Source organism: Meleagris gallopavo, chromosome 5 (genome assembly GCF_000146605.3).
Source record: "Meleagris gallopavo isolate NT-WF06-2002-E0010 breed Aviagen turkey brand Nicholas breeding stock chromosome 5, Turkey_5.1, whole genome shotgun sequence".
NCBI lineage: Eukaryota > Metazoa > Chordata > Aves > Galliformes > Phasianidae > Meleagris > Meleagris gallopavo.
The window spans coordinates 44,248,497-44,274,384 of NC_015015.2; the positions used below are offsets into that span (position 1 = coordinate 44,248,497).

The window sequence follows — 25,888 nt, forward strand, 5'->3', positions numbered from 1 at the left end:
TTTTTTTAAACAATTATTCATGTGAAACATACAGAAGGGATATTACATGTACATGAAAAATACAGCTTGGGTGCAGGATTTCTAATCCAAGCTGAAAATGCAAAATACTAAAGGAAATGCAATTACCTGTAAAACCTGTTCAACCTTCAGCAGAATTTGAACTCAGAACAGCGTTGCAACAGAAGTACCAGGAGAAGCTGCCAATGTCCTTTATGCAAATAAAGTCAATTGACAGCAGTACAAGCAAGATGCAAGCAACAGCTGGAGAATGCCTAAACTGCAAAGCAGCTCATGTTCCCAGAGCCCAGACCAAGAGGCACAAAGCTGATGATGCTTGGTTCTCCCTTCAAGAGCTCCCATGCAGCATCTGTGCTTCAAGGACAGACTCCTGTACAAGTTAAGGGTCTGGGACATGGTTGAATCTCCTCAAATCAGCTCTCATCTATCCTTCCTGCCTCAAAGAATTGGCAAAACAACCAAATCTTTTGCATAATTAGAGAACAAAGCAAAGCAGGCAGTTACGTGACAATATCCATGCTCCAGCTACTGGCTGGGCTCGCAGCTCACATCTATGCTCAAATCTAAGGGCTGACAATAATTCCTAAATATTACATTGTATAGAATCAAGCTGCAGTGGAGTTTCCAATTGGCCAAGATGCATCACTGCCCCCCAGAGTCACATGTTTTTCTGACCACAAGAGCTTCTGCAAAATGCTGGAGACTTCTGAGAAATCATTTCCTCTGTCAGCTTCTCCAGAAACCAAGATCTGGCAAAACCTTGTCCAAATCACATCTTCCAATGCAGTTGGCAGTTCACAGATGAAAATGCATTTTAAGTTACTAACTACACACAGAAAGATACTTTGGCAATCCCACTAGATACACTCTTTCAGCTTGACACTGAAAGACCAAATACATAAATGACAATGTATCACAATGACTCTGGCTTCTCCGTGAGCGTCAACACCAAGTAACCTAAAGTACCTACACATCCACCTAAGAAAATTTACTCTGTTGCACAAGGAATTAAGTTGGTTTGATTTAAAACCTCAAATAGATTTGGTAAACCAACAACAACAACAACAAAAAAACATGTTCTGAATGCCTACTTCAACATTTTTTCTAGAAAACTGAGTCAAGTTGACTGTTCTACAGGTTAAGGTCCATCTACCTTTTTGATTTTAGAAGATATCTAGCCACTTTATACCCTTCTGGATCATATCCATCTTGAAGGACTGGTATAAATCTGATAACCAACCACTCCGAGAACAGAGAGCCAGGGTCCAGCAAATATTCTACAGTGAATTTAACTAGTCCGAGGTTTTTCAAATTGCTCAGCCAAAGCAGGTAGAAGTACTACTCCTTCCAGTAGCTCACCTTCTTACAAAATGTATGTGGATGGCATAATAAATAATCTCAGAGTAGATCAATTCAGAAACACTACTGCTGGGTGGAAAGAAAGAAAATACTACAGAAGTGCTTCTCTCTGAGGAGATCGTAGCATTCACACATTCGCTTTCCCCTGCTCCAAAGCCCCCAACCATTCACAAGAGATCAAGCAGAGTTACCAGTGATCTAGCAGCCTTACCTGGGATTTCATTGGCTATGACTGAAGGAGGACTGGACTGGTTAGTACTAACTTGCTGGTGGGTAATCATATGACAGCACTGCGGCACCGCGTTGTTTACCATGTAAAGGGTATCTGGCACATTGGACATTCGGACCATCCGCAAACGAACGAGATCGGTTTGTTCCACCATCATCTCATCCAGTACTGACTGCAACGACAGCCATTAGAGCCCTCGTGAAGGCATTGCACACATCCACCAGGACCTTCTGCAAGCACTGCCCCAAGGCCACCTGGAGCTGCTGCAAGCACAGCTCCAAGACCACGTGTCTAAAGCAGGTCCCCAACAGTATCTGACACATCCACATCATTTTCTACTGTAGTTTCCAGTCACTATTAGCACTGGCTTTTCAAAGCTAATAGTAGGCTGGTGAATAAAGTTTGGGAAGATTGCTTTGTTTAATTTGTATGTGTCAAAACGAAAATATTCTTCTCAAGGCAAATCTAAATGCTCCCTCAGACGGTTATGGTTCTCAACTCTCTGTACCACTGAAAGACAGAACCTTGAAAATGAGATGTGTTTCCCTTAGATGTTTTAAACAAGACAAAGGGATTTATGCACATCTTTGAATAAGGTTCTTATTTAAGCTTATTTTTCAAAAATAAGGTGAACAGAGGGAAATAAATTAGAAGTCACTTATCTGAAGCTTTTGCACTTCTCAGTAATCAAAATGAATAAGAACAGTTACCAGATAGTAAACAAGAATAATTCCTCTAAGCTTAAACAACTAATTATACTTCTTAGAAAAATAACAGCAAAATGCAATGCTATCAGAAACAAGTTGGACTCCTGACCAAAAAGACATGTAGAATGAACTTGAAGATTATTGCTAAAGCACTCCCATAACACACACTTGAAAACTGAGCGTCAATATTTTTATCATACATTTTTAAACACATTTCTGTTAGTTTTAACAGTCCAAGGTACAAAGCTAAGTTTTTAACTGGCTAGTTCTTCTTTGTTCCTTTAGTGCCACCTGGTGCTCTCTCATCTGTGCTCAAAATGCAAAATAATTCTTTTTCCCCTCTCCTCAAAGAGGATGTCACCATTCAAACTTTAGAAGGTATTTTCTGTCTTAAGCACAGGGTGAGAGATCTGAGAGCAGTGTTCAGAGTTTCCAGACAACGTGGATGTGCACAGCTTCACCTTATCCTATTGTTTGGCAGTCACCTGCACAGCTGGGACTCACAAGCTCATGACCTAAGATAGAATTGCTTCAAATAATTAGTAGGCCATCTATAAGGGTCCCATTCTGTCAAACAGAATATGGCACGGGCTCTTCAGTTTTACAGTCCTCATACAAGATATTGAATAAGGAAACCATTGTGTGAATGAGACACAGAGGACTGCAATCAAGTTGGACACAAGATATTTATTCCACTTCGCACAGGACTGAAAGAATTCTGGTTCTGATTCAAACAACAAAACGGATTATTGGAGTCCTCTGCCCAGTGGAATAGAGGTTCTCCACCTAGCTCCAGTGGGAGCTGGGGAGCCTGAAAGACCTGGCACCAAGGTTGCTGAATAGCTGCAGACTGGGACTCTCAGGCTCTCACCTTGCCATCCGCCTGCCAGGTGGGCTGCCGAGGAGCTGGGCCGGCAAACTGGCTGGAAACCAGGGAGGTTTCCCTCAGAACGCTGCTTTGTTTCCGGTGGAATTTCATCAAGATCTGTCTCGCAAACATTTCAATTTCGACAAAAAAATATTTTGTTGAAATTTTTCTGATCAGTTCTAGAGACTTGAGCCTGATGATCAAACTTGTAAGTCTTGTTAAATTGAAAATGTTAGTATTTTAGGCCAGTACATGCAAAGAGAGACAAAACACACCAAAATTTTTCCCTGTTCACAGAACCCCCTGATGACTTCAGTGTAACAACAGCCAAAAGTTAATGATGATTACCTTAGCCTCCTCCACATACGGTGAGAACAGTCTCGGCCGCACATATATTCCAGCATTTTTTTGTCGCAGCCAGGCATTTGACTTTCCACCTTCTGATGTTGGTAGCATGTCTGAAGGAGGAGTACTAATCAGGCCTCTCTTCATCTTGGAGAATGAAGACAAAATTTAATGTTTTATTAAATAAAAAAGAACTTGAAAGAAATGTATTTGTTGCACTGAATCCCTAAATCACTGTTTTTTGTATTTTTGTTTTAGTTTTCTGACAGATTTGAAGTACAAAAAAATGCAAAAATCCATGTAACCTTGCATAGACTTCTGTAGAATCCAAAATACAAAGAAATGAGAGATAATACTTGTATGAGATGACTGACTTACTGCATCACTCAGTACTTCACTACTCATGGGTAAGATGTGCTCTATGCGGACAAAAGGTAAAAGTGGAGACAGGATCTCTCTCAGTTCCTCAATGTCAAGATCTCTCCTCTTCACGCCTCTTTTGTTCACACTGTGAGCAGTACCACTCAGTAAATTAGGCTCTGTAGAAAAGAACAAAAAAATAGTTATTTCATACAATAAAAATGTCTAGATAAGAAATCATAAGTTATGTGGCTCATAGGAAGTTACAGAAAATTTAGAAAAAGCAGCATTTCTCAGTATTGTCCCACAAAAGTGGTTCACACATTAAAATTTGATACAAAGCATCAGCAAAGTCAGGATCAGGTTATATGACCACTGGCCATTTGTACAGCTGTCATGTTCAATGTGTAAGCCTGAAAGAAACACAAGAGTAGCATTTGTGTTCCATGTTCATAAAGCTTTACCTAGAACTATGCTACAAAAATGTTTGTGTCTTGCTGTAGTTTCCCCAGTGACGCTCTTCTGCAGCGCCTTCCTTCTTCCCCACCAGTTTTCAGAAACCAATTTTCTACAAATTAAAGCCTGAGGAGACTGCTGGGATAAATTATCCCAGCCTCAAAGGAATAAACACTTCAGTAACTGCAGCGTCACAACCACTTAAATTGCTCTCAAGTTCATAAGCCATCAATTTATTCCAGGAGTGGAATATCTTTCTGAAGACTGCATAATGACACCATATGACATTCTGGGATTTCTTTCCCCAAGTAAATACCTACTTTTACCTGTATTTTAATTACTGTGCCCAACCTGAACTTGACTAACTTCAGTCTGTGAGGAAACTTGTTAGACATTCCCCATTCAGTACAGGCAGCCCAAGTTCAGACCACATTTTTAGTGTTTTCCAATATTTGACTGATATCACCACACTCACTGTTGCAAGCATCTTACATTTAAATAGAACCATGGGACTAAATTTGGGCCCTGTCTGACAGAATTTGACAGATTTTATTTCTGCTTTTGTGCATCACATCCCAGGAAACAGAATGAGCTATTTACTTAATGATCATCACAGATCAGGAAGCTGCACAATTACTCCAAACAAGCAGCTATGCCACCATTTCAAGTCAGCTTAACTTGCTCCATTACATTCCAACCATGTATAAATCAAACATGTAAAAATTTGTTTCAAAAACAAAATTCTAGTACTTAGGTCACTAAAAATCACATCATTCAACTCTTTTTGTTGTTGTTGTTGCATCTCATCCAACACATCCATGACAAAACAGCTGTACTGCAAGCAGTAACAGCAGATTTCAAAAACACATTAAGCCACAACCATCTTATTCCCCACTCCTTCTCGGGTAGGTAGGACAGAGATTGCTCTTAATCTGTGAGGTTTTTATTATCTCCAAGGATGAATATTTCATAAATTCTCTGGGCAACCTGTTGCACTGACTCTTCTTTGCAGTTAAAAAAAAAAAAGGAATTAATGCCTCATGGCACGCTCTGAAAGGATGAGAGGCAAAGAAAAAAGCACGGCTGCATTTTCTTACTGTCATAAGACATGTCAGACATGTCTTATGACAGTAAGATTCCCCCTAAGCCCATTCTTCTTGAGACTGAGTTACTTCAGCTCCTTCAGAATGTCTATGCTTTCTTTTTTTTCCACTACAGGATAATTCATCCTTTTCAAAAGATTCTTGTGCTCATCTAGTTTTGACTACACTATGAGCAGCAGATTTCTCAGATTCAAAGTTTTCTTAGATTACAGATTACCCAGAATAAGGCTTTAGAAACATTATGGTTTATTTGGTTTGACAGCACATGACTAAAAAGTATCCTCACCTCGGTCTGCTATTCTCTTCATCAACTGGTGTTCTCCCCATTTAATTAGATATTTTAGAATATCTTGTTCACTTGCCTGGTAGAAAGAGAAAGTCAGTAATCCACATATGATCAGTTTAAATGACACACATACAGACAAATCTTTCATGGTTAAAAAGAAACAACTGCAGCAAAATAAGTGTTTTATTTTATGTCTCTTAATAGTACTCGTTCTAAATATTTTAAGGAGCACTACTGATATATCACCACTCTGTTTCCTACATCTAGGTCATTTACTGAATCCTTAGGAAGAAAAAAGTATTACATCCAAATGACAGATTCAAAAGGTGCAATTACAACACTGGGCATTGTTCAGATTTTCTATTTAATGTTACAAATTCAGTATCTGCACAGCCTGAGAAGTTATAGTAACTAAAATCAACTACATGATGACCTCAAGCATATACTAGTCAAAGAACAACTGTAGAGGAAAAACTCACATAGATAAAAAATTAAGTTTGTTTTCTAACAAATCATTTTAAATAACCTCTAACATTCCATACTTTAAAAAGCAAGACTAGGACAGATAGAATTTAAAGGGTCCAATATTGTTTATGCTATATTTGGTAGCCATCATTAAAGATACATTCATCGAAGAGGTGGCAGCAAAAAAATCTCCACAAGTTTTCCATTAGTCAGTATAGTTTGCTGTCCCTAAACCCACACTCACTGAAGGAACATTACAAAGCAGAAAGGAAAAACAAATTGATTCCACACCGCTTGCAAGATAAGACATTTTTGTCTCCCCACTTCTGAATTTATTAGCTCTCACTGCCTCTAACTAGGATATACATTGTAGCAGTATAAGTATTATGACTACATAATCATTATTATTATTTTTTAATAAAACACTTGAGCCTGTAAAGAAATGTTAAGTTCACAAAAGCTTTACTTAAACTAATTTGCATCTGTTTCTAAGCTATTACTAATCTCTTAAGTAACAGCATATAACATCAGCTTGGGTTGCGTTACAAGCCAAGAACAAAATAGTTTTTCTTATTCACTACTTCAATTTTATATTTTACTTCTTAAAAAGTAGTGCTTATGTACAAAGCTTTTGACTACAATCTAAGGTTACTCACAAGTGCTTCTGGCAGTGGCACAACATATCCTGCCTCAAGCAGAACCAGCTATATTCTGAGCTGCAGGTTACCTGTAAATAGTCAGACTGAATAGCTGTAAGCAGGTGGTCCTTGCTTAGTTCATAGAAGACATCTGAAGTCATGACCTGGGTAAATTCCTCACAGAGGAAATGCAGTGCTTGACGATGAACCCACTTCGAACCGTATGGCTGAGAACTCCACTTCAAAATGGCAATTAAGGTGTCTAGAGAGATGCTCTCAGCAATAATATCTTCACAGCCTAGGAAACAAAAGCGAAGCAAAACAAATCAATATAGCTGTTATAGACGCACTTACATCCTGAAGTGTCAAAATATGTAATAAAAAGGATTATATAAATCCCACCACAGTTAAAGTGAGAATAAAACCAGAAGTGCCCTACAGACCAAGATCTGCAAACAAGGTTAAGTTCTGACTGAATTTTTAATTGAGGTTTAGGATTCTAACTGTTTTGGTCATTTACCTTTTATGGCCACACAAAACGTTACTTCTACTGGCACGCCAAGGTGAATGACTGAAAGTTACTTCAACCACACTAGCAGGCCCTTTGATTAACACACATTAAACACACTGTTTAATTCATTTTAAAATTGCAGGTTGGAATGGAAGCAATTACTAGTTACAGCATATTCAGAAAAGGCAGAAAAGCCTTAGCACAGGTGGGATTTTTGCTGGTGTCACTTTTCATGTGGACTGTGAGACAGATCGTGCAGAGGATCAGAAGCAAGAGCTGTGAGGTACTGCTTATACTCAGCTCTTCAGCACAGCACGAGGGCAGCAAAGCGCAGTTTTCTGACTAGCAGCAAAGGCAGGAAGCAGTGAGCATCTGCTCTAGGCCATCATCCCAGCCTGCAAAGCCAGTGGGGTGCCAGGACAGAGAGCACCTCTTCAGATACGGAACAAAAGAGAAAGCGTGAGAGGAGCAGGTGCTCTGCCTTGGGCCAAGTCTGCTACAGCTTCTCTGTGCTTCTGCTGCATTAGAATCTACTCTTTTGCAGAGTATGTGTCTTCTGAAGAAAAGGGTATTTTTCCATTCTGAGAAACGGTGGAATAGATTCAAAATCAGTGAGAGGAAACACTGCAAGAGGGCTGAAAATGCAGGGAGCTGGGATTGCCCTGCTCACAGACTGTACCACAGTGCTGATTTCATTTCTACATCTGGCTTAGATACTCACACAACGTGAGTTCTATTTGCACTATAAAGATAGCAATTTGAGAAGAATTCTACTATACAATTAGACATTCCAGCCTCAATCCACTACAAACACAAAATTATAGCTGTACTCATGCCCATGAGAGGTCCCTGGATGGCTGACAGCAGAATGCTTACATTGCAATTATTTTACTTATATGCTATCATGCTTATATGCTACATTTCCTTGTAGCAGATGGGGGGAAAAAAAAACTGACTTATTTACAGAAATGTATCTCCTTACCAAGCATTTGGATGAAGAAAGTTTAATGTAGCAACCTTAACTTTTGTCAACACAAAGACCAAACAGACACTCCTGGTGCTACAGATCTGTTTTTTTGTATGGAAGCAGTTCAAAAAAACATCAACTAATAGCATAAAAAACAAAGTCTTTCTTCTCTACTTAGGTCAGCACATTATGTGTTGACTCTCTCTCTTGCAACTAATAGTGTGAATGAGGCGTCATTATGAGTAACAAATGAACGTGCTGTGGAAGACTGCAGGAGCACACTCACTGAAATGGGAAGCTTAAGCAGCAAGAGAAAAAGGTAACAGAAAGTGCCTGATAAAACAAAAAGGATATTATAAATTTGCCTGTCCTATAAAATACGAGCATTTCTACTCCATACTGTAACAGCCAGTACGTTAATTGCAAGAATATTCCAATATTTATTTTCCTGAACTTATAACTACAAAACACAGTGCCTGCAGTATATACAATCAATACTCAGTGAGAGTGTTTGCAACAAGTTTCATCAATATGTCTGAACAAATACAGTTTTGAACACAGTTTTTATTTATTTTCGAGTAAATTTATGGCAACACCGTCCCCCCAACAGTAATACAATCTAGCCAAGTTTATAACCAAAAAGCTTTCCTCAACGAGCATGTGGAATGATTCATACTCCCATGTGCCTAATATGCCTCAGATACGACCATATGTATCAATGGAGCCACCAACAAAACATTTCACGGAAGCATATACCTTGAAGAAGATGTATTAAAAGTATCATTATGCTATTAATTCCATGTTAGGCTCTCCATTTGTCTTTATTTTCCCCTCCAAGGGAAATAAGTCGAAACACAATTCATACACACCTGTTTTATCCTTTACCATTACTAAGTAATGCAGAATTACCTCTTACCATCAGGTTACACATTTTAACTATGAAAAAGGAGGACAGATTCCTTACTATATGTGTTGGCCTCTAAACTGCATAGCAAGAACCAGCCTAAAGTGAGCTCTTTACTTTACTTGCAGCACTACTTGTTTAGAGGAACCTGGACCATCAACCTAGTCAGCACTGGCCTGGATGAGAACAGAGGATCAGAACCACTCTCCAAAATACATTACTTGTTTTTTTTTGTACAAGTCAGAGAAATGGCCCTCTTCAAAGGTGGGAATCCTCAGGAAGCCTAATGAATATTGTATTCTGAATTCATTAAAAAAATTCTGTTCAAAAACATGCAAACTAGTATTTTAAAAAAAAGTTACTTTGAAAATAAGCCCAAAACACTTCAGCACGTCAAAAATATGAGCAAATGAAATCTGGAAGCTTTCCATTTGAGAATCCATTTCTACTTACATTTTTACTTGCACCATTTATGACTGACATTGCACTGAATTGTGCTGTCTCCACCTCCCCCACACTCCAACCCTTTTATTCACCCTTCTGGAGCTCTAAAGATTGGAAAACATTACGTTTGCAACAAACTTGCCAAGGCCAACAAAGCTAACCCACCACTGGAGTGCCCAGTTACAGTAGGCTTCCCCAAATAAGAAACATACAATTGTTTGAAAGGCCACTTGCTTGTCTCACCCGGCTAAAATCTTATCCCGATTTCTTGCGCATTTTAATTATTCTGCTTGCACACAGCCTGGTTTTAGCAGCTAATTACATCCCCTGAATTCTGATGATTACATCTAAGGATTGTTTCATTTCAAAGGCAATACATAGATTCATTCACTGAAATTAGACAAAAGAAAACTTGAACTGTAAGCACAAAGAGCCTTATCCCAAAGTCTTCCATGCCATTTCTTTACCCAGTGTTTATTTTAGGTTAGCTGTTCCTGTTGCAAAGAGAGAAAGCTACATACCCACGGAAATGCAGTTCTGAGGATCCAAGTTCTACTGATTTATAGAACCAGAGCATCAGCTTGGTCTCAATTCTTCCAAGAAGCCTTATTGTACAATTACCAGCAGAATGACATCAGATGAAAAGCTCATTTAGGATAACTAGTAAATGGAACGGTCCTTTTCCCAAGTACTTCTACCAATGTGTCAGAACAGTGTGTATATTGTAAGTATTTCTTCAGAAGCAAGTACGAGGTAACAGAGAAGTGATTTTCTGAACACCTAAATAAATTAGGACAACTTAATTTTGGCCATGGAAGGAATACAATCTTTCTTTTCCTTGGCCAAAGGCTTTCTTGCTTTAAGATTCAGACACTTGGCAAAAAAGCCAACGAATAGCCACAGTATTGTTCCCTACAGCAGAATAGAGTATTTTTTTTCCTATGAGCGCTGTTTCATAACTTTCAGGCAGCAAGTGCTGTTCCAAGATTTATTAGCAATGTCCCCAACTGCTCTACCACAAGCTTCTCTGACCATCAGTATACTTCAAAGATTCTGCTTGGAGTCTGGAGAAATGAAAGACGACCTTATCACATTTTGGACAAGAGTCTATTTCACATCCTCTTTATGCTGGATGCCAACAGCCTTAGGTCCTGCCTGCAAACAAATTCTGTTTCTCCAGTTCCCTCTCACATGTTCTATAGCCCTTGCAAGCAGAAACAGCTTGAGCCCACGTTCACCATACTAACCAGTAGCCTGGATCTTGTCAAGGCAGTTGACAAACCCACTGAATAAATTAAATGCCCTCAACAGTTTGCAAAAGCAGGATCAAGCAAAGATTTTACTAATTAAAGCTAACAGTTTTGTAAGTCATTTTGTGGTGGAGACCTTTCCCTTTAAACTTATGCATACCACACCAAGAGAAACAGAAACAAGAATTCATCTTGACAATGAAACAGGGTCTAGATGTTATTAAATAGTTTCTAAATTTTGTCACATTAGAAGAGACTGTGCACCATGGATCTGCGCTTTTGAATCTGCTAGAATGCAGAAAACAGTTTGAAGTCATGATATACAGCTAGTCTGGACTACCACATATTTAAAAGCTGCAAGGAAGCACTTTTCACCCATAAGCATCCTTGCAGTTCTAATCAAGTGTCTGGTGCAAAGAGAAGCAAAAAAGGAGAAAGACTTATTTAGCCTCTTACACATCTTACAAGCCCAAGGATGCAAATGTGACCTGTACTTTTAGAAAAGTTCTTAGAAGGAAGCTCACACGTGTAGGATGTTTGAACAGTCACAAAAGCTGATCTCATACAGCTGAACTAGACCAGATTGTCTTCCTCTTGCACTCTACACCCCCTGCTCTTGTGTCACAGCACTACTCAGGTAGCCACACAGTGTACTACTCAACTCCATTCTGTCTAATTTGATTCCACATTAGGGTTTGTGCAACCAGAGATCTATTACCAGCATAAGAAACTGGACCAAGGAGACCAAAGTGGGCAGCATGGTAGTAGCAACCCTTGTGGCAGCCAAAAACAGTTGAAATCTGTTTCAGATATAAATGATCTCAGAATTCAAGACACAGCAATACAAGTATCACCTACAAAAACAGTAAGAGCAAAGCAGAAGAGTTAGGTTAAAAAACTTGTAGTTTCCAGTCTGCACTATTATCTCACATAAGCAGCAGTGTAACAACCTGTACTTTGCCATAATTACACTGTGGACCCATTGTTTAGTCCAGCAGTTACAAAACAAGATAGTTTCAGCAGGTTGACTTTGCCAGTTGATTACTTTCATCTCATTTTAGATTTTTCAGTTTGAAGCAGAACACTAAAACTCAGAGCAGCTAGAAAGCTCTAGCCCTCCTTCAAAAGAACACGGCGCTGCCAGGAGGGAATATTAACCAATGCCAAGCCTTGCAGGTGCATTTTATCCCCTCTCACTTTCTGACACTGACACAAATAAGTTTTAGCTTCTCGGAGTGAAAAACAAGTGTTGTGCAGAAGATAAAACTGAAGCAGCACTGGACATCAAGGAGTCTAAGGACATAAGCAGTCAAACAATACTGAAGTATATTCAGTACCTCTTTCAAGCTACTTTAATCCTTCCACTGATTTTTCTAAACACAGGATAATTTAAAACATTTGTGTATTCCATCTTTGAGAAACTGAATTCAAAGTACACCTATTACAGATCTGTTAATACCTACTGCATGGTTATTTGCTGAGTTCAAATATGGAGCCAGCAGCACTTTAAAGCACTTCAGATCATTACAGCAACAACAAAACATGAATGGAAGGTTAGGCAGCATTTTGTGTTATTCTTCACACTGTGAACATTCAATAAATTGTGTAAATTCTAACACAGCATATTACCCAGCTGCTTCAAACAATAAATTCTAGAGCAGATGAAAACAATGCTATCCGTGTAACTTAAAAACATAACATTGCTGTTAAACTACATAGCTGTTAGTTCATGTGAGCATTAACAAAAGGATTTTTGAAGTTATAAGCTTAGCCAGAAATTTAAGATACTTCATACATGCATAAGACATTCAAAATCCATCGCACAATTCTTTCTAATGTTTTATCTCCCAAACAGTGCAAATAAATTCACTCTCCTGCTCCTACCACAAGCAGAACATATGGATTTAGGAAGCCCGAAATCTGCAGTTACATCTTTGGCAGTCATCAGTCGACAATGGTCCTGGACTGAGCGTCAGCATTCCTTAAGCAGCACATTCAGCAGCAGACAGCTTAGCTAGTCCAGCTTAAGCAGAAAACAATCATGGGACAGAAGCAAAAGCTGCCAACTTGGCCAATAAAATGGAGACAATGAAAGGCAGAGTGAGAAAGAGCTGATGTTCAACAGGGCTGCTACCAGCCATTGACAGTCAGTATTTCAGCTGTATACTTCCTAAAAAACAGGTGACTGAAATGAAAGATGGAAAACAAGTGATCAAACCTGTTTCTCTGCAAAAAATTGTTTGCAACATCACAATTACATGCCCAATTGCAACTCTGATTGCACCACGGGGTAGAATTCTTTATCTTCACATATAGCCCTAGCACGTAACAATACCGTAAGAAAGACTGTTTCTACTTCCTGATCTCTCCCATCTTCATTTTCTTAACATAAAACTTAAGTAGTAATTTCAGACTTGAGCACAAGTGAATCATGTTAAGGAAGTAACAGGTCAGATTTATGTTAATATTTACTTAATGATACCCAGTTTCTTTTATAGTTTAAAGTGCCAGACTAGATCCTTTGAGAATTCATACTGCACTGTGATAACTGACACACTTGCTATAATCTTCCCACAATACATTTGTGTGTATTTAATACTGTTACTGCGGGCTTCCTTGCGCTCCAGTATTTCAGTCCTGCTGAGATCAAGGGTACTTTTGATGTCAGATGATATCTGCCTCTAGATCAAAGACTGTACTACTAAATATGACTTTAAAATAAAGTTTATTCTCACTCTTGTCAAGGATAAAGAAAATACCTAAAAATAAAAGGAAGGAAATGCATAGTTAAAAGCCTCGATTCGTGTTATTTTTTACTTTATATTAATTTAGAAAACTTTCTGGAATTTTCTTCTACTTTCCGATTCCCAGGCAAGACTACTGCTGTAAGAATCTGCAACAGAGAAGTCATATTGTGCCACCACCTCAACAGGACTACTCATGACAGTAAGCAACAGGGCCAAGATGCATACATTCAGTATAGATAACAATTAAGATACTTGAGTCAAACTTCTGAAACCACAGTGGATGTGGCAGCACAGTAAAGCCAGAAGGGTTTTCACCATGCATACCAAACAGAATTAGGGAACTGATGCAGTTTTAATAATGGTGCTGTTGAAGAGGAAGGGATAAGTGATTTTACATCTGATTTTGTGAGCCAGTGCATTGGAACAATCACCAGTACAGTCTCAGAGTGCAGCAAGGTAACAGGTAGAGAGAAAAGAAACAAAACAGGAAGAACAGCAACGTTCTCCTGAGGGATGTGATTGAGCATCCTGAAAAAGGCTCTAATCATCAAAGCCTCTGCAAAAGCAGTAAAGAGCTTTACTTTCTCATAGTTAAATACTACAGAACCTCTAAAAACAGTTTCTGGGTTATTAGGTACAAATGTGTTTTGCTAAGATCAGATCTAGAGACAAAATATCCTTGCTGATTAGTTCATTTATTCACATCAGTTCGTTTTCAGTTTCCTTTGGAAGATCTGTTTAAGCTGATCATTAAGTCAAGGTGAAGCCAAAGTAAATTTTAAACAATCTTATGTTACTTTGACAGTAAAGACTCTTAGCACATGGCCAAATCATCACTGTCTTAATCACAGGGAAACTGGCTTTATCATTGTTAGGAGCAAGAAGATTTCACATAGAATCAAAGCTGAATCATATGCTAAAACTGATGAAAAATGACATCTGGATACTTACAAAGTAATCTGCAGTCAAACCAAACCAAAATTGCTTAGAATAATAAAAAAAATAATAGTTGATCAGAAGTTTAAAATACATCAACTTCACTTAATGCTCAACTACAAGCATCCAGCCAAAACTGGGTTAAAGTGAGTAAAATGAGTTGTAAAGAGAATCCAGACTTGCATATATTGAGACCCAAATATTTTCCAGGAAACCAGGGAGACAAGCTTTAGCACATTTGGAATTGGCTAGCTTGAGTGAGCCTAATCAAAAATTTGAGCTAGGGAGCATGCAGAAATCTAGAGAAGAAACTTAAGACTTTTTATTATTAGCTACTGCAAAAGCCAATCCATCAGACCAGTGACAGACCTTGGGTCAAACTGGGTGCCTGCAGCACAGAGTAGAGAAGCACTATCAGAGGACCAAGATGAGAGATTTCATGAGAACTGCCTGCTCAGTGGACTCCAACAACTAACCACACAATTTTACCTCTTATAGCACCATCCTGGGTAGTGTCTAGAAGTCAGATGTCTGAGTTACAGCTTCTAGCACAAAGCTATGACACTGGGAATGAGAGGGACACTACTGAGATGAAGATTCATTTCCTCACATTAAGTATTACAACACTTAAGGAAGAGCAAGATGCTAGAATACGTAGTGAAATAAGAAAGGAGGAACAGCTTAAAATTGCTAACAGCAGTGATATGATAGCCAAGTGCGGGCATACAGTTTTTCCTGATCAAATAAGCTTCCTTTTAATTTCAATTATAAGACTATAATAACCATTCTTTACTTTTCAATACCAATGATCTAAACATGAACTCAGCACATGAAGAAACTACTGGATACTGATTTCACTGCCACATACAGATATCCTACAGACTGCTCACTGCTTTTTCTTCTAGCTAACACAGCACTCACCTGTAACATTCTAATTAGTTCAAGTTAACAAATGGAATTTCAGTGACTCTAGGGATGGATAGGTAGGGAAAATGGCCCGAGTTTACTACCGTTGCATAACATGCTAAGTTTTGATCCTTCCCCACTTTTACTGTGCTTCTCCCCAAAGGATAACAGTCTCTCACCCCTTACTGTCACATACTTACCAAGTTCCAGCCACTGGTGGGTTCTAATGCAGCTGCACTAGCATCCCTTAGGGTGAGGAAAAACCCTTCAGCTAGAAAAAGTTAACACCTTGTTAGCGCTGACTCATACAATATATTTTAAAGCAGCATGGACCTATCTTGCTAATGAAAAGTACTGACTTGGGACACACTGGTCAGTTTTGAGAGAAGTTACACTGCTTCTTCAGAACAGCTTCAAATTCCTCAGTTGCTCCAGTTTAGATTTCCAGTCTGAGAGAATTATACTCCGTTCATTTATGAAACGGTGCATAACTATTCAGCATTTCAGTGCAGGTTTCATTCACAGTTTAATTCCCTCATTAGTATTCCCCCAGCACACTAATCCTTTTAGCACTTGTATAAGGGCATGTACCAAAATAATCACACACTGAGAAACTGTACATTTACATCACGTTCCATTTCAACTCATTTTCCTTTCTTGCTTTCAATTGATCAACAAATACCCTGCTCTCAAATAATATGAACTCATATTGTATAGGAATGAATCTAACATTATTTCCACTACAGTAGAATTTTGCTACTTCCACACTTCACTTAAATATTGCGTTTCTAGGCAAACAACAACAAAAATCAAGTTTAAAAACACCTCATTCTCATTCCTGTGGCAGCATACCTCAAAACAAATCTCCTCTGTTTCCCGACAGTTTTATTTCAGTAGGATTATTTCAACTTCCAGCATCATGTGAAAATTAGTTCCCTAACACCAGCCGCAAGGGAATACACAAGTTACTGATTAGTTTTCCCACATCCTCTATAATTCACAGTTTGATACAGCTCTTAGGAAAACCCACTGATAGCTGAAACAACAGAGCATGACCTACTTCTGCAGTGTTAATACCTGCAGTTTTCTGCTCATCTCCTCCTCAAGCTTCTTCTTTTACTAAAGTCTGTTTGATAGTTTACAGTATTCCATTTGATAGCTAGAAGTTGTAAACATCTATTGTAAACAGTTATTTTCTTAAATTAGCTCAAGCAAATCCAATTGTTATCTCAGTTATTCTCAGTTTCTCACCTCAGAAGTAAAACTATCATTCCCCACCACCAAGGTCAGAAGCAACTGCAACATCCCATTACATATTATTCTACTAAGTTGTCTGAACACTAACAGGTGAAAGAGCAAAGCACCACAGGAGGCATTAGCTCACCAGCCAGTGCTTTGCAGACTCTACAACTCGCCAGTCCTTATGTGCAGGAATCAACTTACCAAGAGTTGAGAATCCCTCAGTATTAGTACAGTTAAATCTTATAACATCACCTTCAATCATCAAGACTGAAGGCTTGTGTACCTCCTTTGACACAAACTATAGAAATAATAATTTAAGTTTACAACTTGCCAATATGCAAGATCACTTAGTATCAACACTAAATAACTCCTTTTTTTAACAGGGATCTCTTGTATCCTCTGCCCCACACCTCATTTAGCCCCAGAAAAGGAATTGTAAATCAAAGCTGATAAAGATCAGAAATATCAAGACTTGCTATATGTATTTGAAATATCATACTTCAATAATGACACATTACAGTTAAAAGCCCTCACATAGCATTTCTTCTGTCCCTGAAAAACACAGATGTATTATCTCCAACTTACAGATGAGAAAAATTTCTTTTCTTCAACTATGTTGCCAACCACTGACAGCGAGACTCATTATGCGTACTTACAGTGCAAATTAGTTAGAATGCAAGACTTAAACTAATGGCTTTCAAAAAGAAAATGGATGATTCTGAATTTTTTTTTTTAAACCACAAATACAGTAAAGGGTCTTATTTTCAGAAAGGAATACACACGCTATGAAAGACTGCAGATTAAGACACTAGCATTATACACACTGTGTTCAAGCCTTCTCAATTCTTTGTGAAGACAAACATTGCAAATGATAGCTTCTGCTGATCAGGCTACATGGTAAGCTACTCTAGAAAGAGTTTGAGCCATTCAGTGGGAACAGACATCACTCATTCTGCTAATCGGCATGCTCAAAGAAATCCAGCTTTTCCCACCCTGCAGCAACAGCACCATCAGCTAACACATAGAATTCCAGCATGGAAGTGACACATTAATAGAGGTGCATTCACAATCAGGTCAGAAACACCCCCTGGATCCCACACAGACAGCTTCTATTTATACTTCCTTATTTAAATGTTAATTAAAGAAGACTACAGTTATCGTGCATTTACATTTTGAAAAGAAGAGGCACTTGAAATATGAGTGAATAGAACTCCAAGTTCCATTGCAGAAGGCTATTTTATCCGATTATGGGCGCAGCGCAGAGACTGAAGCAAGCGCTTCTCACTTTCTTCCCATTCTTAAGCCAGGAGATATACAAGCATAATACTCACAAGCACATACTGCCTCTACTCCTGAAGAAAGGAGATAATTACTGGAAGGCAAAGCAAACAGAAAGACTACCCACTGACAGTTCACTGGCTGCTACATAGGTAAGGCTAGCGTGAAGAAAACAGACTTGCTCAAATGGAAAAAGAGGAGGAAAAAAAACCTCTTCCTTTATTTTTTAAGCTACTGTTTGGACTACTATGGAAGTTTACAACCTAATTACTTTCAATAATTTAGCATAAATGTCTTCTTGAAGAAGTTAACATCTAATCTAATCATGATTAACCACTCTAGTGGCAGGCATCCTTGCCCTTAGCAAGTGGGTTGGAACTAGATGATTTTTAAGGTCCCTTCCAATCCAGACCACTCTATGATTCTGTGAGCTGTAAGAGGAAGAACAACTGTTCTAATAATATCATTTATTCTATAGAAAGGACAGTACTACCTACCTTGTGCAAGCATGTTAAACTCCAAGAACAGTGCTATGTGGTAAAGCTCCATAGCTTCTTCAGCCCTAGTCATGTTAAGTTTTCCTGCAACAAGAGCCTGAACTTCACTTAAGCTGCCCACTGAAGGGCTTGAGTGCAAAACTGAGAGGTCCACCACATCTGTATACATACAGTTCAAGATGACCTTAGCATATTTTTTTGGTATGATAGATTCATCCAATATAATTCTAGTTGGAGTTCGTAGAGTTCGGTCTGTGATTTCTTCACCAGTCCGTATTCTCCTCTGCAGCAAGTGACGAAAAAACGGTGATCGTGATGAAATAATAGCTTTGTGAGCTCTGAGCTCTTCTTCTAGACAGTTCTGACTTCCACCAAAAGTTTCAACTAAGTCAGAGTTGGAGGAAAAGCTAAGAACCACATCGTAATAGCACATGTAATCAAACAGCGCACGCATGTCAACATCTAACGAATTTGGTGTTCCAAACTCTTCACTAAGCTGCACAAGAATATCAACGTTCTGGAATCTTGAATCCTCCATGCCAAACTCTCCTGTATAAAGGTAGTGTAACAAAGCTGAAAACATAGGCATATCTATGCCAGCTGTGTTAATGTCCATTATTATTTCTGCCCCATATTCTGGTGAGGAAGAAAGCAGTGTCTTAAAAAACGGACATCTTGCTGCTAATATTGCACGATGCACAGGAAAACAAGTTTCTTGAAATATTAAGTCTACATCGGTGCAATATTTGTACTGATAAAGTTCAGCCATGTCTTTTTGTAGCGTCCTGGCTTCAGGTCTTGCCAAATTAGCTTGTAGGTAAAGTTCCTTTAAGGCTGATGTCCCTTCATATTCTTCTACTAATGCATTAACATCTCTGACATCCCAGCCTGAGAGGAGCTCTCTCATCTGCTTGGCATGATCAGCAGATCGGCTGGATTTCCGACGCTTAATGAATTTCTTTTTGAGGGTGGCAAGGCCAGAGGTTTTCTTTTTCTTGTCTTGAGGTTTCTCATGGCCATGGTCAAGGCTATAGAGCTTTGATTCACAGCCATAACCTTGATGAGAATAGGATGATGTTCCTGAAAGCAAAAAAAGGAAAATTAAACATTTATTCCTTAAATTTAAAAGAAAGGTCTGTCATACCCAAACAGTTCATCAGATCTCTGAAAGTTATGCAGTTTTTTCCTTCTCCTCAAATCAGATAATTCAAACAATTTGAAAGCCTGCGTTTGTTTTTAATAATAAACATCAACTTTATTATTATAAAGTTATTAAGTAATCTATTATTAAAACTTGTGTTATAATTTTCTCAATTAGAAGAGCCAGGCACTGCCAATTGATGCAGTTCTGTGGCATATGCACACTTATCAAAGTAGGAAGAGAGAATTGTGCTCATAATATTACAAGCTTCATTGTACTCACTCTAGGAGAAGCAAAAAATACAGTTTTTTTAAAAAGCTTAAATAAGCTTAATGAAATAATAGCACCCCAACTTTCAAAGTAATTTCCAAATCCAGTTCTTCTAACATTAAGAATAATTTTAACCAGAAAAACATACCTGGCATTAGATACCTAATACAGTAACACGAAAAAAAAAAATACTGCAAAACGAAGTAAGAGAATACAATACTAAAGTGGTTGGGAAAATTAAGTACAATAAATCAAATGTCAGCCCAAATTTTAACAACAAAATAGAAATCCTGTGCATTATCAAGTAATGCTGAAAGTTAAAACATAAAATGGACTCCTTTCAGAGAGTAGTTGCCAGTTTGTGTTTGAGCTCCGTTTAAGACAAGAGGGAACACCTAAACCTTACTGTTATCAAAGATTTGCTTTGAATGGTGCATTACACAATTAAAAGAATGCACATAAATTCTTCCTCAGTGTTCATTTACATGTAAATCATATTGTAATCTAAACATAGTAAAAAAAAAAAATATATATATATATATATCTTTCCCTCCCAACATTATCTGATTGCACATCTGACCTGATCTACTAGAACTTTCGCTGATGCTTCAATGCTAGCAGCACATACAACACCACACTGTTACTAAAACTGAATTTTTATTAAAGTAGTTAAAAAGAAGTGTGACTCATTACAGGGCTATTTTCTCGTTTAATTTCCAGATTTTTCACTGAAACCAGATGGAAGACTCAGACTTTACAGGGAGGGAAAAAAAAAAAAAAACGTACAAACCAACAACTTCCAGACAATGTAAGAAAATAAGACATTTGCAAATGGTATAAATAACATTGTAATTGATTTTGATCAAAATATATTCGTCAAATTCTCTGTTGGCAACATTCAATAGTTTTTTTTTTTTCCTTCTAATAAACTTGAGCAATTTTATTATTTGTTCACTTTTTGAAGTTTTTAAGATTAAAGCATGTGCAACCACCACACAGTTTGTGTGGTATTCTGCATGTTTCAGCCACATCTCTCTGGTCCGTATGTTTCAGTCAGATCTGATGTGATGCTACTTGCAGTGATGTTATGGGTCAGCCACTTAAAGTATAGATGGTGCTCTTAGTTACCACATTATATTCCAACTTCATGAAAGTATTTGAAATAACAGGAGCAATTCAAAGTTGTATTTGAGAACATGGCAAATCTAGCAAGTTAAGATTTCAGTAGATAGTCTTCTTTCTTAAGCCTCAATAATTTTAAGTTATAGACTGACTTTTAAATCAATTTAAGTAAAACTCCCCCAGATCACCCCAATGTAGTAGACTTACAATTCATTTATTAGTGAAAGTTTGGGGAAGTAGCCTTCGTGACTTTGAGGAAAGACCATTTTAGTCATGCTACATTAAATTTTGCTCAATCAAGCAACGTGTCGTTAACCACTGAAATTTCAAGACATGCAAATCAATTTAAAGGAATATACCAGTAACTCGGAACTGCTTTGTCAAAGAGATCATACTGTAAAACCCACCATAAACACTCTCTCCACATGATATACTAGATATTACAATAGAAATGAGGAGAATCAGTTTCCTGTTGAGATGAGCCTAGAATTTCTGCTCCACTGAAAGAGTATGGATTACATTTCACAATAGAAGTGTAACTACACTTCGAACATTCTGTAATGATCCTGTTCTGAGGAACAGCTCATTATTAAGTATTTTGGATTCCAACAGTGAATCTGAATATGTACAATATTCCCTTACATTCTGCTGAACAAGAACTAGGACACCAGAAGTCTCAATTTCTCCTCCCTGAAGGCTGCCATCAAGTATTACTTACGCTCAAACCACCTTAAGATGCTACAATACCACTCAAACCTTTGCATACATCAGGATACATTCAGGATTTCACTTCAGAATTACTGCAAACAGCACTATTAACCCCTACAATTAGATAAAGCACTGCTGCTAATACAGCTGTCACCCACAGCTGCTTTTTGCCAGAAGCAGAAGAGATGCATCAGCACAGTCTTTCCAGTACTTCAATAACTGGTGATTCAGTATCTGTCAAGAATGCTCTGAATCTTCCTGGCCTACCTGCATTCCTTCAGAAGGCAGGATTAGAATTAGGAAGTAAAAATTTACTGCCCACTACTATAATAAAAGGTAGCAATCTATTAAGTGTTATTAAAAAGCCCCTACATCATACTTAGTTTTGAACAGATAATACTTACAAGAAACAGATGACTCCCAAGAGAAACTACAATGAATAACAGGATTTGTCTAGTCCTTCGCATGCCAACACGTTTATTTTTAAATACAGCTCTATAATTAGTTTTTAACATCTTGAACAGATGTACCGCCCTAGAAAATGGTGTGAAATCTGAATGCTGTAGACAAACAGCAAGAGATTAACTAGTAAGCTTTTCCTAAAACTGAAATATTGATGCACTTTGAGCTCTTACAACACCAGTTCTCATATTTCCAGTCCTGCTTTTGGGCAGTAAGCAGATCTAGTGCCTACTGCATAGAGAAAAATCTGAAAAAGTTCATGTAGAGAAAAAGCATGGTTATTCTCACAAGCAATTAAAATCTCAGCCAATTTTAGGACAAAACTATTTTCTATTGAGAACTACAACAAACCAGCTATTCAAACATGAAAAAGCCAATGACCACAAAGCAGGACAATGGGATACTTGCCAATGTTACATAAAGAGTAGTTACTTTACTAGGGCACCGTAGCATCAGAAAATTTCCATGAAGAATTTTTGTTTTATTATTTTAATAAATCAGAACACTCATTTTTCATTTTGTTCATTTTGTTTTCCTAAAAGGAAACAACAACATGCTCTTAGACCTTTATCAAAAAAAGACTCAACTCCTAAGATATGTAACCTGCTGAGAAGTTGCTTTGTGAAATACTAAATAATAGGTTTCTATCTGGGATTTAATACTGAGGAACATTACCAAAAGCTTCCACGTACAGACAAATTTGCTATGGGACTTAACAAAACCTTTGGAACTTTCCCCTCTTAAGAGCTGTTTGGACCTGCGTTGGATTTCTCTTCAATACAAAGGCAGATCAAAACTTCAATGATAGTCTTGGCTGTGATTTTAGAAATAATGTATGTAAAAATTGGGACAAATACTTTACTACTCTTAGTTACGATACACTGAAGATAAATAAAGCCTTAAGTTCTTCCTTGACACAGCATAAGCATACATATGCAGTTTTTTGTCCAGAGCAGAAGTTTTCATATAAAATAAATATAAAATAGCTTATGTGCTGTCCTCTACTCAGATCTCTAAAAGTTTGGAATGATACAAAGGCTGAGATGATAAAACAAGTTACAAAGCGAGTAAATTTCTCTCTGCTAAGGATGTCACTGTTCTTTCAGTGGTGATTAAGAAGAGTCAGTGCATATTTTTAAGTACTGATTCACTGTTGCAAGGCAAGACATAAAGGAGAAAAGCGTTTATAAAGTATTTATGTTATTTACAACAAAGATCATTCTTCAGGCTGCCAGGGTGGGTTTTTTTTGTTTTACTTTTAAAAAAAGATTGTCTTTTGAAATAGCGCCTTTTAGATTCATCACTGAACTATTCATTATTTATATCATGACAGTACTGAGATCTACACTGAAGCCTTTTTGTGCTAGACTGAGCAGCATATAAAGTTGGTAGCTGCCCCAGTTATGACTGGGATGAGTAAGTAATTTCTTAAGAGCTCTGTGAAGTTCCTAGTTAAGCAGAACCCTTCCTTTTTTCCTAAGGTGGTTAGGAAAATAAGCAACACTCCTCTCCTCACCCCAACTTCCACAAACAGGAGAAGGGTAGAAAAAGTTGTCTTTAAGATTGCCAGTTACTTTAACAGGTTTACTACAGAGGAACCTTTCTGGTAATAAGTCATCTCCTCTCCTCCTACAAACATTACCAATACTACCGGGAGTACTGAGGATCAGGAGTTTTCTGTGCTTAGAGAACATTGCACAGAACATCTGAGGAAGAATGAAAAATCACAGGTACAGCTAACAGACAGCAACTGCTCTCTGAACTTGTTAGTCTTCCCTCTATGACTGAATTATCTAAAAGCACTTATTTATAAGTAATCTGACATCTGTTTACTAGCAACTGGCAGATCAACTTATTGCCTACGTAGGCTAAACAGATATTGCACAGTACCAAATTTCACGCACTACTAAGCTTGAGCAGATACAAGCTGATGACCTAGAAAATTAGAACTGCATAGTGCCACTGCAAGAAATTAAGATACAATACATACACAATCCAGCAACCCATTTACACAAGCAACAAAATAACTGAGAAGTTACCTATGAATGTCTGTTGTGCCTGTGAATTTCCCCCTACCCTTGGGGAACATGAGTGAGGGTAGTTAGATGCATTAGCACCCATTTTCTTCAGTCACTCAGGCATTCCGCCTGCTGGCTCTTCAATGTATAATCCCATAATCCTTTATAAGTCTTCAGTCCCAGATCCAGCATTTTGTTCCTCCATTTCTGAAAAACAAAACCAAGAAGTTACTTTGTTTTAATATTACACATTCTGAATGAAACAAACTCAGCCTCCAGCACATATAAAGTGAGGTTTTATTTTAAAGATTATTTAATCCTTCCAACAAAAAGCTAAATTCAAAAGATATGTTTTGCCTGAATTCTGTAATTTCCAAATAATTGGCAATGGAGCACCATCAATCTGAACTAAGAACAGGATTGTTGTCAAGCTTTTAGCTAACAAGATTTCAAAGCAGGAGATGGTCTAGACTGAACTTGCTCCTTTAACTATACCAAGGTAGACGCATTTATACATTGTTATAAAAAAAAGTTCAAACATTCTGACTGAAAAAGTGGAATAAGCCTATATCTTTGAGGGTTACACCATCAGTACTGCTTTCAGGTGAACTTGGATTTCTCACTGGCCACATTTCTCTTTCAGTTTTCTTTTCAAGTCAGAACTTGTGCCTAAGAAATAGGTAAATAATAATGAGAAAGTAATAATTTGCTCATTATCTAGATTTTAACTATTCTTTTATTAGGCAATTGAAAATAGGAAGTCAGTGCTGAAGTAACTTGAACAAAGACTTGTGTCACATATACAAAACAAGTACTTTCTAATTTCTTATATTAACTGTGATAAAACACTGATACTACAGAAGTAAAAACTATCACTGAAAAGCACCCTTTCAATCAACTGAACACATACACCCCAACCAGAACACAAATGTACAGATTAGGAAGAGAAATATTGAGAGAAATCTGAGAAGTTCTTAGTATAGGCTCAATTCCCTTTAGATTTAATAGCTAAATTCCACCATGGTGGTACAGGTGTTGCCACACCTCCTGTACGCTACCAAATGTCTCCATGCACCTCCAGTTTGCCAAACTGCACAGCTACATTCCATGCAAGAGCAGTGTTTCAAGGAAGCTGCAGCACTGTACCTTGTCTCTTCTCCCTGCCTTAATAATTCATTTATTTCTGGCATGAGCTCAGAAGTGGGAGTTTTCGTTCTTCTGGAGGGGTGAGATATGATGCTAATTAGAAGCACACCTGGCATCTCAGACACAAATGCAGCATGAAGAAAAGATCATGAGTAGCAGAAAGTGATAGGCCAGGAGAGGCTGTAGATTGCTCTAAGCATGGGGTGGAGTCAAAACAAGCATCATGGGACTTGAGGGTTGTTTACATGAAGAGAAAGGGTTTAGACGTGATATTGGCATAGGAGTGATGCATTATCAAGTACAACGGGGGTGCATTATTTGCCAGCTATCTGCTGCCTAAGAACAACGTTCCCAGGAGGCCACATGGTATTTCTGTGGTCAGCAAGTATTTTCAGAACAGAACCACAATGCCTCACACTAGACATGACGTACAGGCAGGATCCCTACTGTGAAAGGGTTTACAGTCCAGATCTGCCTCACAAAGCTGTAGCCTGTTACTGCTATC

The 25,888-nt window shown here is 38.0% G+C and overlaps 1 protein-coding gene across 2 annotated transcripts in view; it reads right to left on the reverse strand.

The window, feature by feature from the left end:
- BTBD7 (BTB domain containing 7) overlaps positions 1 to 24,463 on the reverse strand; it is a 30,050-nt gene extending 5,587 nt beyond the window's left edge. The window contains exons 1-8 of one of the 2 annotated variants that reach the window (XM_010711848.2): positions 24,259 to 24,463; positions 18,517 to 19,596; positions 6,924 to 7,132; positions 5,732 to 5,807; positions 3,905 to 4,065; positions 3,530 to 3,673; positions 3,185 to 3,298; positions 1,589 to 1,778 (exon numbers count right to left, since the gene is read on the reverse strand). In XM_010711848.2, the coding sequence (XP_010710150.1) occupies positions 1,589 to 1,778; positions 3,185 to 3,298; positions 3,530 to 3,673; positions 3,905 to 4,065; positions 5,732 to 5,807; positions 6,924 to 7,132; positions 18,517 to 19,596; positions 24,259 to 24,340 (2,056 nt within the window). In that variant the 5' untranslated portion in view covers positions 24,341 to 24,463. The remainder of the gene's footprint in view (positions 1 to 1,588; positions 1,779 to 3,184; positions 3,299 to 3,529; positions 3,674 to 3,904; positions 4,066 to 5,731; positions 5,808 to 6,923; positions 7,133 to 18,516; positions 19,597 to 24,258) is intronic. The other variant, XM_010711849.2, reaches the window with a different exon arrangement.
- Positions 24,464 to 25,888: the final 1,425 nt, after the last annotated feature.